At 43.6% G+C, this 14,300-nt stretch overlaps 1 protein-coding gene across 1 annotated transcript; it reads right to left on the bottom strand.

Moving 5' to 3' along the window:
• Positions 1–3,087: 3,087 nt before the first annotated feature.
• sbk3 (SH3 domain binding kinase family, member 3) lies at positions 3,088–8,486 on the bottom strand. Its single transcript, XM_062400011.1, has 4 exons — positions 8,210–8,486; positions 5,995–6,142; positions 5,286–5,488; positions 3,088–4,204 (listed from the first exon to the last, which is right to left on the bottom strand). The coding sequence occupies exons 1-4, from the start codon at positions 8,267–8,269 to the stop codon at positions 3,422–3,424; spliced, it is 1,194 nt and encodes a 397-aa protein (XP_062255995.1). The 5' UTR covers positions 8,270–8,486; the 3' UTR covers positions 3,088–3,421.
• Between the last annotated feature and the right edge of the window lie 5,814 nt (positions 8,487–14,300).

The following is a 14,300-nucleotide window of genomic DNA, read 5'->3' as shown; positions in this document are numbered from 1 at the left end:
TACAGGGACACCGGAGTGAGTGTCTGCGGGGGGGCTCTAACAAGGTCGACTGGGCGAGGCCGATGACAGCTTGACAGATGGAGGCAATGCAGGCAAAAGAGAGGAGGCGTCCACCTGCCACTCGGCCCACGCTGCAGTGGCATGGAGGGAAAGGGGAGATGACGGGAAAGAGAAGGAGAACAAGAGCAGTGTGGGGGGGCAGGTGTTGGGGGCGGACGGAAAGCGACGCCGAATCGTAACGCAGAAAGGCAAACATGCCAGATAGTAAACACATGATAATCTCTCAAGTCGTTTATTAGTTGGAAGGCAGCGCATGAGGCATTCCACCTGTCTCCGACCTCCTTCTCACCCCAGCGCACTCCTCCCGCCTCCGACTTCTCCGCATTTCAACCAGCTGATATATTTTTCCTGCGCCGCCATGTTTCCCGTGCGGGGAAACAACACACACACTCGCGCACACACACACAGCACTAAACCCAACTCTCCCATTAACACTTTGCAAATCCCAGAAAATGCTGCCTAATGACATATTTATAAACCAGATTCAGGGTCGGGCCTCGGTGCTTCCTGCTGCGCACTAGTGATAATTCAATGTTCTTCCAGTGAACCTGTTAAAGCGATTAAAGTAGCTGAGCTTTAACCAGCGGCGATGTAACAGAGAGAATTGAGAGTGTGGATGAAATATTAGGCTATAAGATGACCCAAGTGTTTGGCTCCTCTCTGGGGATGCATTTCAGATATTTGGCCACACGAGCTCTTTATTTACTCCATCGTCAGCCATCAATCCAGCTCTCATATCAGAGTCTGCGTTTGCAGCCATCGTTCTCATGACCTGTGAAATCTTTTACCAGATATCAGGCTTAATACCTGATATAATTTTCCAGCTGCATGAGTGTCGGGTTTTTATACCTGTTGTAGAAGATTAAGCTTTCCATCATGTCATGTCATGAAGAAATAAATAAAAAGGTAACTATGAGGCATCATATAGGATTTCAACTTGGAAGCTGTTTGAAAGACAGAAAAGGGTGATCCTTACAAAGTTTGACCTTTGGGGCTAAAGTGAGTTTCAAATCAATGCTGGTAGAATGAAATCTGAATCTTGCTGACGAATCTAAATCTAAGCTCCTCGAGTTGCACGATCAGAGGGTTTGTTTTTTAATCCTCGCAAACGCTCGAAGGCCGAAGCATCGTTGATTTGAAAGTAGTTTCTAAAACCACGATGATAAGTTTGAAAAGCGGCGTTTGGGCGATCAGTGCCCATCTATAGCTGTCCTCACTTCTCCTGGTTTCATCGTCCCCCGCTCTCTGTCCTCATGGACCTTCAGCAGATTTGCACCTCGTCCAGCAACTTTGTGTTGGCCCTCTATTGTCTGTGGTCCGCACCATGTGTTTCCAGTTGTCAGGCTGGGGGCCCTCCATTATCTCCCTGCCCGAATGTCACATAAGCCCCGTTCCCTCTGTTGCCCGGAAAATAGCCCCTCACGTGGTCGTTACTACAGGAGATGTGACATGTTTCAATGTAAACACACTGAGGGCGACTGGTGATTCCTGCTCTGTGGGGGGCGTTGACCTCAGAGGAAAGATAGACATCACAAAGCAGATGTGACCACAAGATGAAAGGGGAACAGCACAGGCTCAAGTGGCCTGACCGGAGAACGGGGAAAAGTAATCATCAAAGGGCCACAGATAAAGAGAGGGAGCAGAGACGAGGTAAGATGGGTCACGGTGTTCCATCCGACTGCGGCAGGCGCCAAGGCAGCCTGACTTTTGCATTCGGAGGCCTGCGGAGTGCAGATAGTCCGGGAGAGGTGATGATGTGCAGGGTTTGTAAATAGATGGACCTGGGCTCTATTTATAAGTCCATCTGGAGTGGTCCTTAGCAAGGGGTTAGCAAAGACCCCACTGACATATACACACGCTCACACATGAGCATTAGCAGCTCGCTACCAACAGGGATCCCCTCCAAATTGAAACTTAGACATTGTGCATGCTGTGAAAGTTAATCTGAGGATTCATTTTTGTCTAGGCCTTTTTTTGCATTAATTTATGATGGTTGAACTGGTCCCAACCAGATGCTAGTGGGCCATTAGGTCTTACCAGCGCACGGGAACGCAGGGGATTTCTCAAACAGGGATTGTCCTCGGAGACAGATGTAGGACAACTGACACCCTGAACCGCATTGAGGTCACTGCACTGAGGGTAGATTTCACGTGAGGTTTGTGTCACTGTCAACACGTCAATCACTCATGTTCAAACACAGTGTTGTGTGTTTCAATGCAGTTTGTTGAGCTGCGCAAGCGTTCGACAGGAAGTGGAGGAGAAGATCACGTCTCCCGTGTATCTGCAGGTAAAACACCTGAGCCCTGCATCGTGCAGACGTGTCAGTGGAGCACGCTGGTGCCGTATCACTGACACGATGTATTGTTCAGTCCAATTATAGATGTGCTTCGTCTGTTCTGCTGCACCTGTTGCTTCACTGCGTCAAAGATGTCCCTTCGTTCCACAGCTAGAGCTTCCCAAGGTCTCGTATTAAAGGTTTTATAAGTTGTTATTATCTACACGTAATTGATTTTTGATTTAATTATCTGGTTTGTGGTTTAGAGACCATAGATTTATCGTTAATTGAGGCACATGGTTTTTGTAATTACAAATATTTGTATATGACTGATAAGGTTTTTCGATAAGTGTTGATTTAACATACTAATGAAACATTAAACATGTAACATAAAGTATTTCATTAAGATGTGACCTCTCCAGCCACTACTTCACTTTATCTGGTGTTTATCTCCTATTTGATTATTATTATTATTGTGTTTTTTGTTGATTTGTGCAGAGATGTGCATTTTAGATTAAGTTAAAAGCAAAAATCCTACATTTTGTTGGTACATTTAAATACTTTATCTTCTGATCCGTGTATCAGATCTACTATTGTTCCATGAGTAATAACAAACAGTCTTTTACATTGTCATAGTTTCCCCAATACATTTGTGTGTAATGAAACAACTTTATAGTTTTGTGTTCAATGAATAAAACCAACTTGACTTATTAACTAATTTGTAAATGTGTAAATGTCACAAGAAGCTAATGTTAAGTTAATTTAACTTTATTCAGATCAACAATATCAAACAGATTCTATAGATAATATAATACATCTCAGAGTTTCATCTATGATTTATAGACTCATTAAGACACACACTAATACACACACACACACACACACACACACACACTCACACACTCACACACACAGACACTGGAATATACACTACAAATAAAGTTGTAACTAAAAAATAATTATAAAAATATGAAAAATACAGAACCTTACCATGTACAAATTCAACTGGAGTAAAATGCATATTTACACACAGAAATACTCGAAGTAAGAAAAGTTACATCCATTATACATGTGTCTTTATAAAGTTTATCTCTCCCCTCTTCCCTCCCGCAGCAGTTCTTCCTCCACTCCACCTGCCTCTCGGATTCTTCTGGCCTCCCTCTCCGCCTCCTCTGCTTTGCTCCTCTCCCTCCTCTCTGTCTCCTTCAGCCACGGCCCTCCCAGGTAGCTCAGGATCTCCTCTGGGCTGCCCCGCTGTTTGGGCTCGGGGTGGAGCAGCTCCTTGAAAAGAGTCATCACAAGTGGACTGAGGCCCCCAAACTGTGACGGAGGAGGGTTGTCTCTTTGGTTTTTCTCCATGATGCTGTAACTGTCTTTTTCCTCCTCGCCCCTCCACCCGACGTCTCTGATCTCCTTATTTTCCGCCTCACGGACAAACCACTCCTTGTACCTGCGGTAGCCGCGGTCATCGTGGGTGCTCTCCTCCCAGGGGAAGCAGCCGGTTAAGAGGCAGTAGACCAGGATGCCGAGGGCCCAGCTGTCGATACAGGGCTCCACTGTTACCCAAATGTCCTCCATCTCATCCTCCGTCCCTTCACTCAGCCGCCTCTCCATCTCCTTCTCGGCCTCTTTACCTGGCTCCACCTCCGGAGTGCAGAAGGGCGAGTCGTACCAGACAGCTCGGACCGTGGTGCCGATGGCCCGGGCCAGGCCGAAGTCGCCCAGCTTGACCCAGCGACAGGAGCTGTCACACAGAAAGATGTTCTCGGGTTTGATGTCCCGGTGGACGAAGCCCAGGGAGTGGAGGTGTGTGACAGCACCGCTCAGCTGGGCCATCACCCTCTGGACACACTCCTCATCCACTCCGAGCTAGAACAGAGAGAGTCTGGATCAGCCGAGGACAGAAAACGTGCTTTTCATCACTCAGTACAACTTGGTGGAGTCTGGTTCGGACACTTCATCGTTGGCACAAAGACAAATCAACTGTGCGTCACCGAACTTGTTGGTGATGCTTATTTCCCATGCTCCCTCTTCATTCAGTGAGACCGGGGTGCCCTTACTCTTATCACTGCTCTATTATGTTACTGGCAGGGACACAAGCGCAGAAGAGGGCCGAGCTGGAAACTGTTATCAAGCACGTCTCATGTTTTTGCTGACGGAAACGAAAGCTCAAAACGACTGGATCAGCAGTTACAGTTTCCATGAACATTCTGTCGATGAGAAACAAACGGGAGACGAAGCCTCAGGCGCCCGGGGCTCCATATCTGGTCCTTCAATCTACAAACCGTCAATGTTACTAATGTCTTAGTCTTTGGCTGCCTTTTTATTTCCAAAGGGAACATTTCGGGGAAGGAATCGTTTTGTTTTTAAAAGTACATGTGTTCAACGTTAGGGAATATTTGTGGTTTTTGGTTAAAGGATGATGACGTAAACAGATTCTTTCTCCAAAAAACAGCTGGACTTTCCGATATTTCAGTGCTGTGATGTAACACTTGAAAAGATGTCACATGCTTTAGAGGCCACAGGAGGTTGTTGTCTTTATGTAACTTTATTACATAACTTCATAGTAAATGGTCACATTAATGAAGTGTTTTCTATCATTTTTATGTATAAGTTATGAGTCAAGCTATTTGATTTAATAAATAACATTTAATCTATGTAAAAATATATGTAATTGAAATAAAGTCACAGTTTTTCTCTTAATTATTTTTTTGACGGTATTGTTGGAAAACTAAATGAAGTTCTCGTTGAACATTTTGCTGAAACAGAAAATGTGAGTTGCAGAAGGATTTAAATACAAACTCCCAGGAGACAATGCTCATACCCAGCCTACATTGTAACATATTCAATCTTTTCATTCGCTGAAACTCGAGGAAATATCCTCTATGACCTCTTCACTCAGGGAATCAACCACTTCATTTCACACCACAAAAGCAGCAGCTTAACTGACCTCTGACACGATCACACTGTAGAGGTCACCGTACAGTCCAGCCTGCTGAGCAAACACGTAGTAGGTCGGCGTGGAGAAGAAGATCCCAAGAGCCCGGGTCAGAGAAGGATGGGTGCAGTAGGAGAGCGACAGGTTGTATTCACGCAGGAAAGAGTAGAGGGAGGTGGACTGACGAGGGAAGAACTTCAGGGCCATAGGAGTTCCTGAGAGGAGTGAAGAAGAACAAGATGTGGTGAGTGACAGAATATCGAATCAGCTTGAGTCAACGGAAAGGAAAGAAAACTAAAAGCTGTCAACGCCAGAGGAATGTGAGTGTTGTCCATCATTGACACTGTGAGCAAATATAACTTCCCCTTTGGGAAAGACTCTTTCACAGCTATACCCCAGTCGCGGCAACCCTATCCCGGAGAATGTACTAAAGCCCTTCATTACAGCCACAGGAGTGTAAAAGGTTAAGAGAACACTATCAAAAGACCGATCTGTCCTCACATTTCTGCTGCGCTGAGCCAACACAACACTGCACTTAGAAAGAAACATGAGCTAAGTGGAGTTTTGAAATTTCACTTATTAAGGCCGTGTGAGCCGAGGGGTCGTAATCAAGGAATCATCATCAGGAGGTTTGAAAGGAAACCTCTATACATGCTCACCGGCTCCAGACGTAGAAAGAGTTTAACCTGTCACGACCTTTGACCTGGACTCTTGCACTGACCTCTCTTTTTGTGTACCGCCAAAATGACCTTTCCATAGGATCCCTCTCCCAGGAGCTTGACCACCTTGTAGTGTTCAGAGACTTTCAGACTGGTAACGGACTGGGCCGACAGGAAGCAAAGTTCATCAAGCTCCTGAGCTGCTGCACTCTGAGGAGCAAACACACACATTCATAGTCAGTGTCTACACAAGATGATTGGTTGAGTGGCGTCAAGAGAAAGACGATCCACAGCTCGAGCGACACGTGTTGACGTTATGATCGATACCTTCACGGAATGAATCTGAATCCGAGGCTCCACTTACTGACTTGTTATCTGAACCTGCACCATGGCTCATTGCCTAATGAGAAGCTTTCAACAAAATATTTCATTTGTCTCATTAGTTGGAATAGTGATCTGCAACAAACTCTCATGAGGCTCTGGGGGATCTCATTGTCTTCTGAAAACTCAATAATTTGTGCCAACATAGAATGAAATAGTCTTTCTCAACCTGCATGTAGCTGGAATTCGTGGAACATCCTGAGTGATGTTATCACCTGATCTCAGTTTTCCTATGAACAGGACAAACCTCAGATCTCAACACGACGCCCGAGGTGTGTGATGAGAACATTTGGTGCTGTCATTCATTCTACAACGTCAATCTCTGTTTTGCGAAATCACATCCATGTAGACTAGCTTTGAAGTATACCCCCCCCCCCCCCCCCCCACATGCCCCGGCAAATTAAGAAGGGTGTAAACAGTCAAGACAGGCGGCTTTACGCAAAACCTAAAGCAATCTGCAGGAGGATGATATATTTTTACTTTTGACCTTACGCGGTTGCATAACTGAGCTTAATTAGATTACCTCTGTAAGGCTCTTGCAAACAATTGTGACACCTCTTATCATTCCCGATTATCAAATAATAGATGATAAACAGGACTATGGTAAATATTTTTTTTTTTACTTTAAATCATTTTTTTCGTGCATCGTTCGACTGATGCTGCGCCTGAGGTGTGATTGAATGGATGACAGTTAAGATTTGTATCTTGATAAACCAATGGATCTGACGTGCGGCCAAAAATAAGACGACAGGTTTCAGCCGGTCTGAGGCGCCTGCGTGGCACAGATCTGACGAGACGGCTCTATCTGAAACACGGCTCCTTCACCATCCACGGTGAATAAAGTGATGCTGCAGGTGCAACAATACGCTCACGTTTTTATTTTAATCTGCAAAAGTGTAATTTTACAATCTGCAGATGAACTGAAACTAAAACTGAAGACATGAAATGAATGCACATTGATAAAAATCTGATACATTAATGATCATTTACTTTATAACATTTCATACTAACCACTACAGTGAAAAGTGTCTATAATGTAAATAGTCTTTTGGTGTCTTTTATTCTATTGCCTCTTTGATTTGATATTCCCCTCATTCTGAACTGCCTGCTGCTGAAACAACTGAATTGTGTGGATCAGTTAAGCTGTGCCTTATAATGATACACTAGAATAGAAACTAAATATAAGAGATGGAATAGAGATATGTTGTGTGTTTTAGCTCAGAGCACAGAGTGAAAATGCTGAATCTAAATCTTGGCTTGTGGTTATCATATCATTACATTCTCCAGCTGCCATTGATTCCATTTGAATATCATATATTACATTTTGCACATTTCCCGCAGCTGGAGATTTGATATAGGTCACAGTTTAGGTTTGATTCAGTTTCTCTAACTCATAAATCATAAAACACGCACCTAAAACATTTGCTGCACGCGGAGTATCCTGATATTTGTCCTGTCCTTGCCAGATGAGATGATTATTAATTAAACCCAATTGAACCTTGGCGTGAAGCTGGAGCGATGTGAGATTTCAAGGAGCAGCTAACTTCATTAACAAATTTGAAGTCTGGTAGAAGTGCTAGAAGTTTACAAGCTGATAATCCTCTCAACACGGCGTCTGTCAAACCTCGACACTCTCAGGGAAATGCAGTAAAAAGCCATGAATTCATATTTGCCATTCCTGCATGTCATCACATCGTACAGCTGCAAAAACACTATAGTAATAGTAGATGTGAAACCCACTAGCATTCATATTTAAGGACTGATTGTTGCATTTGCGTGTTTTGGATCAGTTGCTTCTGTGTGTTTGTTTTCTGCAGCAGGACGTGACACTTATAGAACATTTTGAACATGACTTGTCATGCAGCAGGTGCATGTTAAGATTTGCACAATACTCACTGTCATTTTCTGGTCTGCTGGTTGATCTCTGGTCACTTTGTCTTTGTCTCTTTTCAGCATATAAGGAAACTTTAACTCCTAGGAGGCTGCTGTCAGTGTCACTAGTGGCCGGGTTGTGCCGGGGCTCTACTGTGTGTCCTTGAGTTCAAAGATAACGGAGAAACCCTGTTGATGTTGTGTAGCCTTTGCTCCGAGGGTCCGTGCAGCAGCAGTGCAGCTTTATAGAGGAGGGTCATTAATGTTTGCTGCAGACCTGGATATTGACTGTGTACTTCTCCCCAAGAGACACACACTCAACTCTCCCTCCCTCTCTCCCTCTCTCCCTCTCTCCCTCTCTCCCTATCTCTCTCTCTCTCCCTCTCTCTCCCTCTCTCTCTTTCTCTCCCTCTCTTTTCCTACTCTTGTGCCAACTCCCTCTTACAGCCTCTCGCCTGCGTGCTATGCTGGCAAATACGCGTGAACCAGCTACAAGGTATTTCACCCCCACGGACCACCCCCTCCACACCACCACCACTGCCTCACCCCCATCCGCTCCCTGTGTGCTCCATCTACTCCCCCCCTCTCCCCTCTCTCCCCTCTCTGACCATCTCCCACTCCTTCATTAACCCTTCACTCCTCTGCCTCCCCCCTCACTCCTCAGCTGTCACTCACTTGCCTACGTACACCCCCCACGCACACCTCTCCTCCTCCCTCTTCTCTTTCCATTTCTCTCTCTCCCACTCTCTCTCTTTTCTCACCCTCAACCCCTCTCTCTACTCAGTGAAATGTCCCCACGGTGAGGGATTCCTCATCTGATCAACAGGTATGCAGGAATGATTGGAATAGCCCCCCAAGCTGTATCTGTGATCCCTGAATCTTGCTGGGATTACAGGGACGTGAGCCACATGAAACGTTATATTATCCAGCATCACTCTGTCTCTTGTTTTTCTGTGTGTCCTTCATTCTTGTCTCAATGTGCCGGGGACAGGATGATACGGTTCGAAACTCACAGGGGTTGAAAATAACAAAGTACATTTGATTTATCACTGTACTTAGCATTCTTCATCTATCTGTACTGAAGTAGATTTATGTCCAGGTACTTTTCACTTTGAAGCCACCACATATATCAACAAATATCGGAGCTTTCTCGTCCATTACTTTTTACAACCAATGTATTGTGTAACATGATCATATTCTTTGTTATTGTTTTTAAATTAATCAGTAATTAGAGGGGGATTGATCCACAGATCAAATCAGAGCAGGTTCATTAGAACCTGTTTCCTGCAGCAGCAGCATCACTGGTGAAGAAACTACTGACATGGATTCAGAAAAGGCCTTGAAGAGACTTGGCCGAAATAATGTAGTACCTGTTGCATTCGGAGAAAGGCTAAATTCTACAGCTAAATGTTATACGTTAAGTTCATTTAAAACCAAGTACTTACTTCCATCCCGGGAGAAAAGATAATGTGGTACTTTTACTTTGGTATTTTTCGTCTATTTATTTGTTCGTTAACTTTTGTAAAAAATTTGAGTACTTCCTCCATCACTGGAAATACTGGTTCTAAAACCCATTTCTTCCTCATGACACTTTTAAGTCTCTTCATTCTGCGTTAAAGAACATTGAAGGTTTTCGTCTCCTTTTTATCTTCCTGCTCATCTTACTCTTGCTTTCTCTAGTTCATGAAATCACCCTGTATCTCTTTCCATGTGCATATTATTGCCTCGCGCCGCACAGGGACATGGCTAACAGCTGAAACCCGGCCTCACAAACAGCTTTATTCTGTGCTTCGCTGTCTGCATGCCAGCTCTGTGTGCTACTTATCACCAGCTGCGGGTCAGGCCACTTTCCCACCTCCCACAGCTTTGACGCTCTCCTCTTTCTCTCCACTCAGATAGATTTCCCCTGGTACTACATACTACAGGACTATTGTTGCGACCGTTTTGATGGCTGTGCGTTATGTAACACAAACACTGGGTGCTATCACAACGGCCGCTCGCCTCTTAGGTTACCGCCAGTGCTGTGCTGCGGCTTTCAATGACAAATATGTATTTCCATGTTTGTGCTTGCACCATAGGATCCTGTGGCCCCTGCTGTGACAACCACTCCACCACCAAAACACCACTTTCAACACTTTATGCGAGTCGATGCCAAAAGAGAGTCAGTTTCATTCACAAATACTGCACATAGGAAGAACACATGTACAAATGTACACACTATGCAGACGTTAAACCTGAAGCTGATGTACACAAACATTTCTAAATAGCACGTCTTTGCTGACAGTTGCAAGATGTATGTTTTTACTAATTTGTTACTCTTCTGTATTTTTGGGCGGTTCTCTCTTCTAAAAAAAGGAAATCGTCTCAGCTAACACAACAGATGGTTTTCTCGTTCCATCTCCCTTCGGCTGTATTTTTTAAACCAACACAATTTTAACTGGGAGGGGACGACAAGACTTCTTTCTTCTCTCTGTTAAAAAAAGACACATAGAGATTCATGTGTTTTTTTCATTGGCTAAATGTATTAGTGCTGGGGCTGCACAGGTCACATCCAGTTTCAGTTTCCTTGGACGAACTGTGAGAACGATTCAATGAAAATAGTCACACAGCGTGTGAGATATGTTGAACTGATATTTTCCTGTATGTTGAATCAAGGGTAACTGGACTCGGTTGTTGATCATCTGGCGGACGAAAGTTGTAACGTGTTCAAGTATCCACAACTGAGTCCCCTTGCCATTGATCCAAGTATTCTTGGGTAACCATGACCTGGATGACTGAGAATATTCACAAGGTTTCTTAATCATTTAACAACAGCTTCCACGTAGAGTCTAGGATTCAGTGTGAAGAACGACTACAACTTCAACCTACAATCTATATTTGTCAGGGACTGCAAAATAATGCAAATGTGTGGTGTTTCTTTTTCCTTCTTTGAATCTTTCCAGGCTTTAAAGCTTTTATTGTTCTTATTTGCATTGGTTTTCTTTTTTGTTTAAAATCCTCTTTTTGTTTTTGTTCCTATACGTTTTAATTGCATTTGCTGCTCATTATTGCTTCTCATTGCATTTACTTCTTACTGTTTTCCTGTGTATCTTGCGACTGACTATTGCTATTATAATGATGATGATGATGATGATGATTGTTATTATTATGTTATTGTCATTATTAATACAAATTGTAGTAGTAGTAGTGTTATCATATGTCCCAAAAAATAACCTTTCTTTTTGACTAACCCCTCTGACAGATTCGGGGTAGGGGGCATAGAGGGGATGCTGTGTGAAGTTTCTCACAACAATGCAACAACACCTGCCAAAATAGCTTTTATGCTCGTTATGATCGCCTTGTTCTCCATTTTATCTGCATGAGATTAGTGTTTCCAAAGCAGTGCAACAGCCCATTACAGTTATATAGTTTGCTTGAGTCATGCTGCAATACTTTCTTCAGTGCTGCAGCTCCCAGGAGAGAAGGCGAAGATAAAAGGATAAAGAGCAGCATGGATAAAAGGGGAGCGTGTAACACACATGCATGCCAGCTGTTCCTGTGTTGTTCGGATCTGAAGGGCTCACTGTGTTTAATTTATGGTTCCACAGACAGGCCCCTGTGAGCAGAGCTCCTCTGGCTTCTCTTCATGCTGAAGATGCTTCAAGGACGCCTCTCTGTGGACAGTGCGAGGTACAGCATCACAAAGGAAGAAACCACAGTGTGACACATTTGTTTATCACTGAGGTTTAGGTGTGTGATTTCTGACTTTCATTAAGGTCCCGTTGGCTTAAATTAAAGGAGGAAAACAAATTGCTTGTGGGTCTCAACATAATGTGACCAAAACCAATTATGAAGGCAATTATACTAATTGAAACCATCTTTTTGGGAATGTGCTCAAATGTGCTCAAAGAATTTTATTGAACATTTTCCATCATCATCCTCTTCTCAAAGGTTTCTCTACAATAGACGATGAAGTCACTCACATGAACCATGCACTGTTCTGTGTAAACAAGGTAAATATTGTGCCACTGACCATCGTGTAACGTATTAATAAACATGCAGTGTTGTGCATGAACGAACGCAAAAGAACGCGTTCATTGAACATGTTCACCTTTATGAGAAAGATGAACTGAACGCAACTCAAGACAAATAATGAATTTGAACGGTGAACACGTTCATATTGTAGCGTCCTCGCGTATAGACGACAGGAAACCTCTCTTTATGTGTAACTTTATTAAAGTCCAGCGAACACATCACACTTTTTGTTTGTAACTCCGACACTCCTATCCTCCACCACTGTATTCTTCACTCCCCTTCCTCATTCACCCATGATATGCCAACTCATCAGCCAATGAGAGCCTGCCATCCCACAAAACCCTACAGCCATTGGCCTAGAATTGTCACGTGCCCCACCCCTACCTGTTCACTAACGCTTTGGACATTTCAATACTTTCTCCTCAGGAGTCACGCTGTCTAAATCGAATGCTTTCACCATGTCGTTGCTCAGTGCCCGTAAAATGTCTGCGATGTAGCCTAACCTAAACCAACTAACTCAACTTCACACTACATTACCCATCACTCATGGCACACATATGCAGACCAATCAAGCAACGTTTTCCAAGTGTTTTCTTCTCTGGCCAGTGTCTCAGCTCTGAACCGTAGTTGGGAGCTCAGCTCACTGGTGAGGGCCGGCCCTGGTAATGTTGGCGCCCTAGGTGAGATTTAAAATTGGCGCCCCCCAACATACACACGCAAACTGTCATGCATCCCCAAGAACTTTTGAACTGTAAACAGATGCACACACAGGCAGACAAAATTGTAAGCCATAAAAAACAACAAAAAAATATAACAAAATATATCAAAAGAGTCCTGTACTGATAGCATATCATGTCATGTCGACACAAATAAACATTAATGATGTCCACAATCTATGAGGAACTGTTTTTTTTTCTGTTTATGCTGAAATAAAGTGGATTCACTTGTTCTGACATTTTCGATCACATCTTTATAAAACACCTCACTAGCTTCAAACTACAAACCCTATGGGGCTGGGGAAATGTTTTTTGAGAGAGGATTCCAGATTCATTCACCAGACTGGCACTCAGTAGAGCTCAACAGAGCCATATAGGTTCATCTCTGATCCATGCAGCTTCCTTCTACCAAGTTGTGTGGTTACTGGTCCAGTAGTTTATTACATAAACCTGTTGACTGACAAATCGGAAATGAAAACATAACCTCCTTAGCAGATATAACAAAACCTCCACCCATTTATCAAGGAAATGTCACCAACATTAATAATTATTAGAATCACAACAGGAAATTAAAAGCAGAATGAAATGTTTCAAGAATATCTAAATAGTTGACGTGTAATTTTCTGTTGGTCGACTTATCAATTCATTTATTAAAAGCTAATTTTCCCCTGCTACTTAGTCTATAGGGTTTTTATATTGTGTTTTATTTACATTGTTTATATTTGTTTATTTTTGTCGTGCACTGATTGCTGGTTGTACATCAAATTGCCCTTGAAGGAAATTAAAGATTTTCTTTAATGGACAACTTTAGTTAATCACAAGCTGCACAAACCAAGCTAGAGCAGCCAGCAGGGGGCAGCCTCAGGACCTCACAGCGAGGAAAAGAAGCGGACCTCTTTTCGCAGCGCTTCTACCTCCGGTGCGTCCCCGGGGTTAAGAGAATGATGGTGTGACTTAATGTATTGTTTTAAATTGCATGTTTCACGTCATGAGAAATCAGTCTCCTATGTCGCCTGTACCAGGAGCCGCCCCTGTCACTGGTCATCTTGGCTCGCTGTCTGGCCGGTAACCAGCCGTCCGGACCGCTCCGTGAATACGGAGGAGGAGATGTTTCTTTACTTGGAATGCGGCCACACTCTATTTCTCGGATATACAGCAGGAGCAACACTGGTGTCACCTCCAGGTGGTCCGTCACTTCTCGTTATACACACACTTTTAGCGTCTTTACCCACAATACCCAGATGCACTACGTCACACACTACAAACTTTCCTTTAAGGGGCAGGCCATACCATATACACAACAGCTCTCGGTCTCATAAACAGATGGCAAGAGAAAGCAGAGAGGGATTTTTACACTGTCTGATAAAGATTCCGACAGTAAAGGC

This window comes from Platichthys flesus, chromosome 11 (genome assembly GCF_949316205.1).
Source record: "Platichthys flesus chromosome 11, fPlaFle2.1, whole genome shotgun sequence".
In the NCBI taxonomy this organism is placed as follows: Eukaryota; Metazoa; Chordata; class Actinopteri; order Pleuronectiformes; family Pleuronectidae; genus Platichthys; species Platichthys flesus.
The sequence above is the reverse complement of the archived record's forward strand: the minus strand, read 5'-3'. Positions and strand labels throughout refer to the sequence as shown.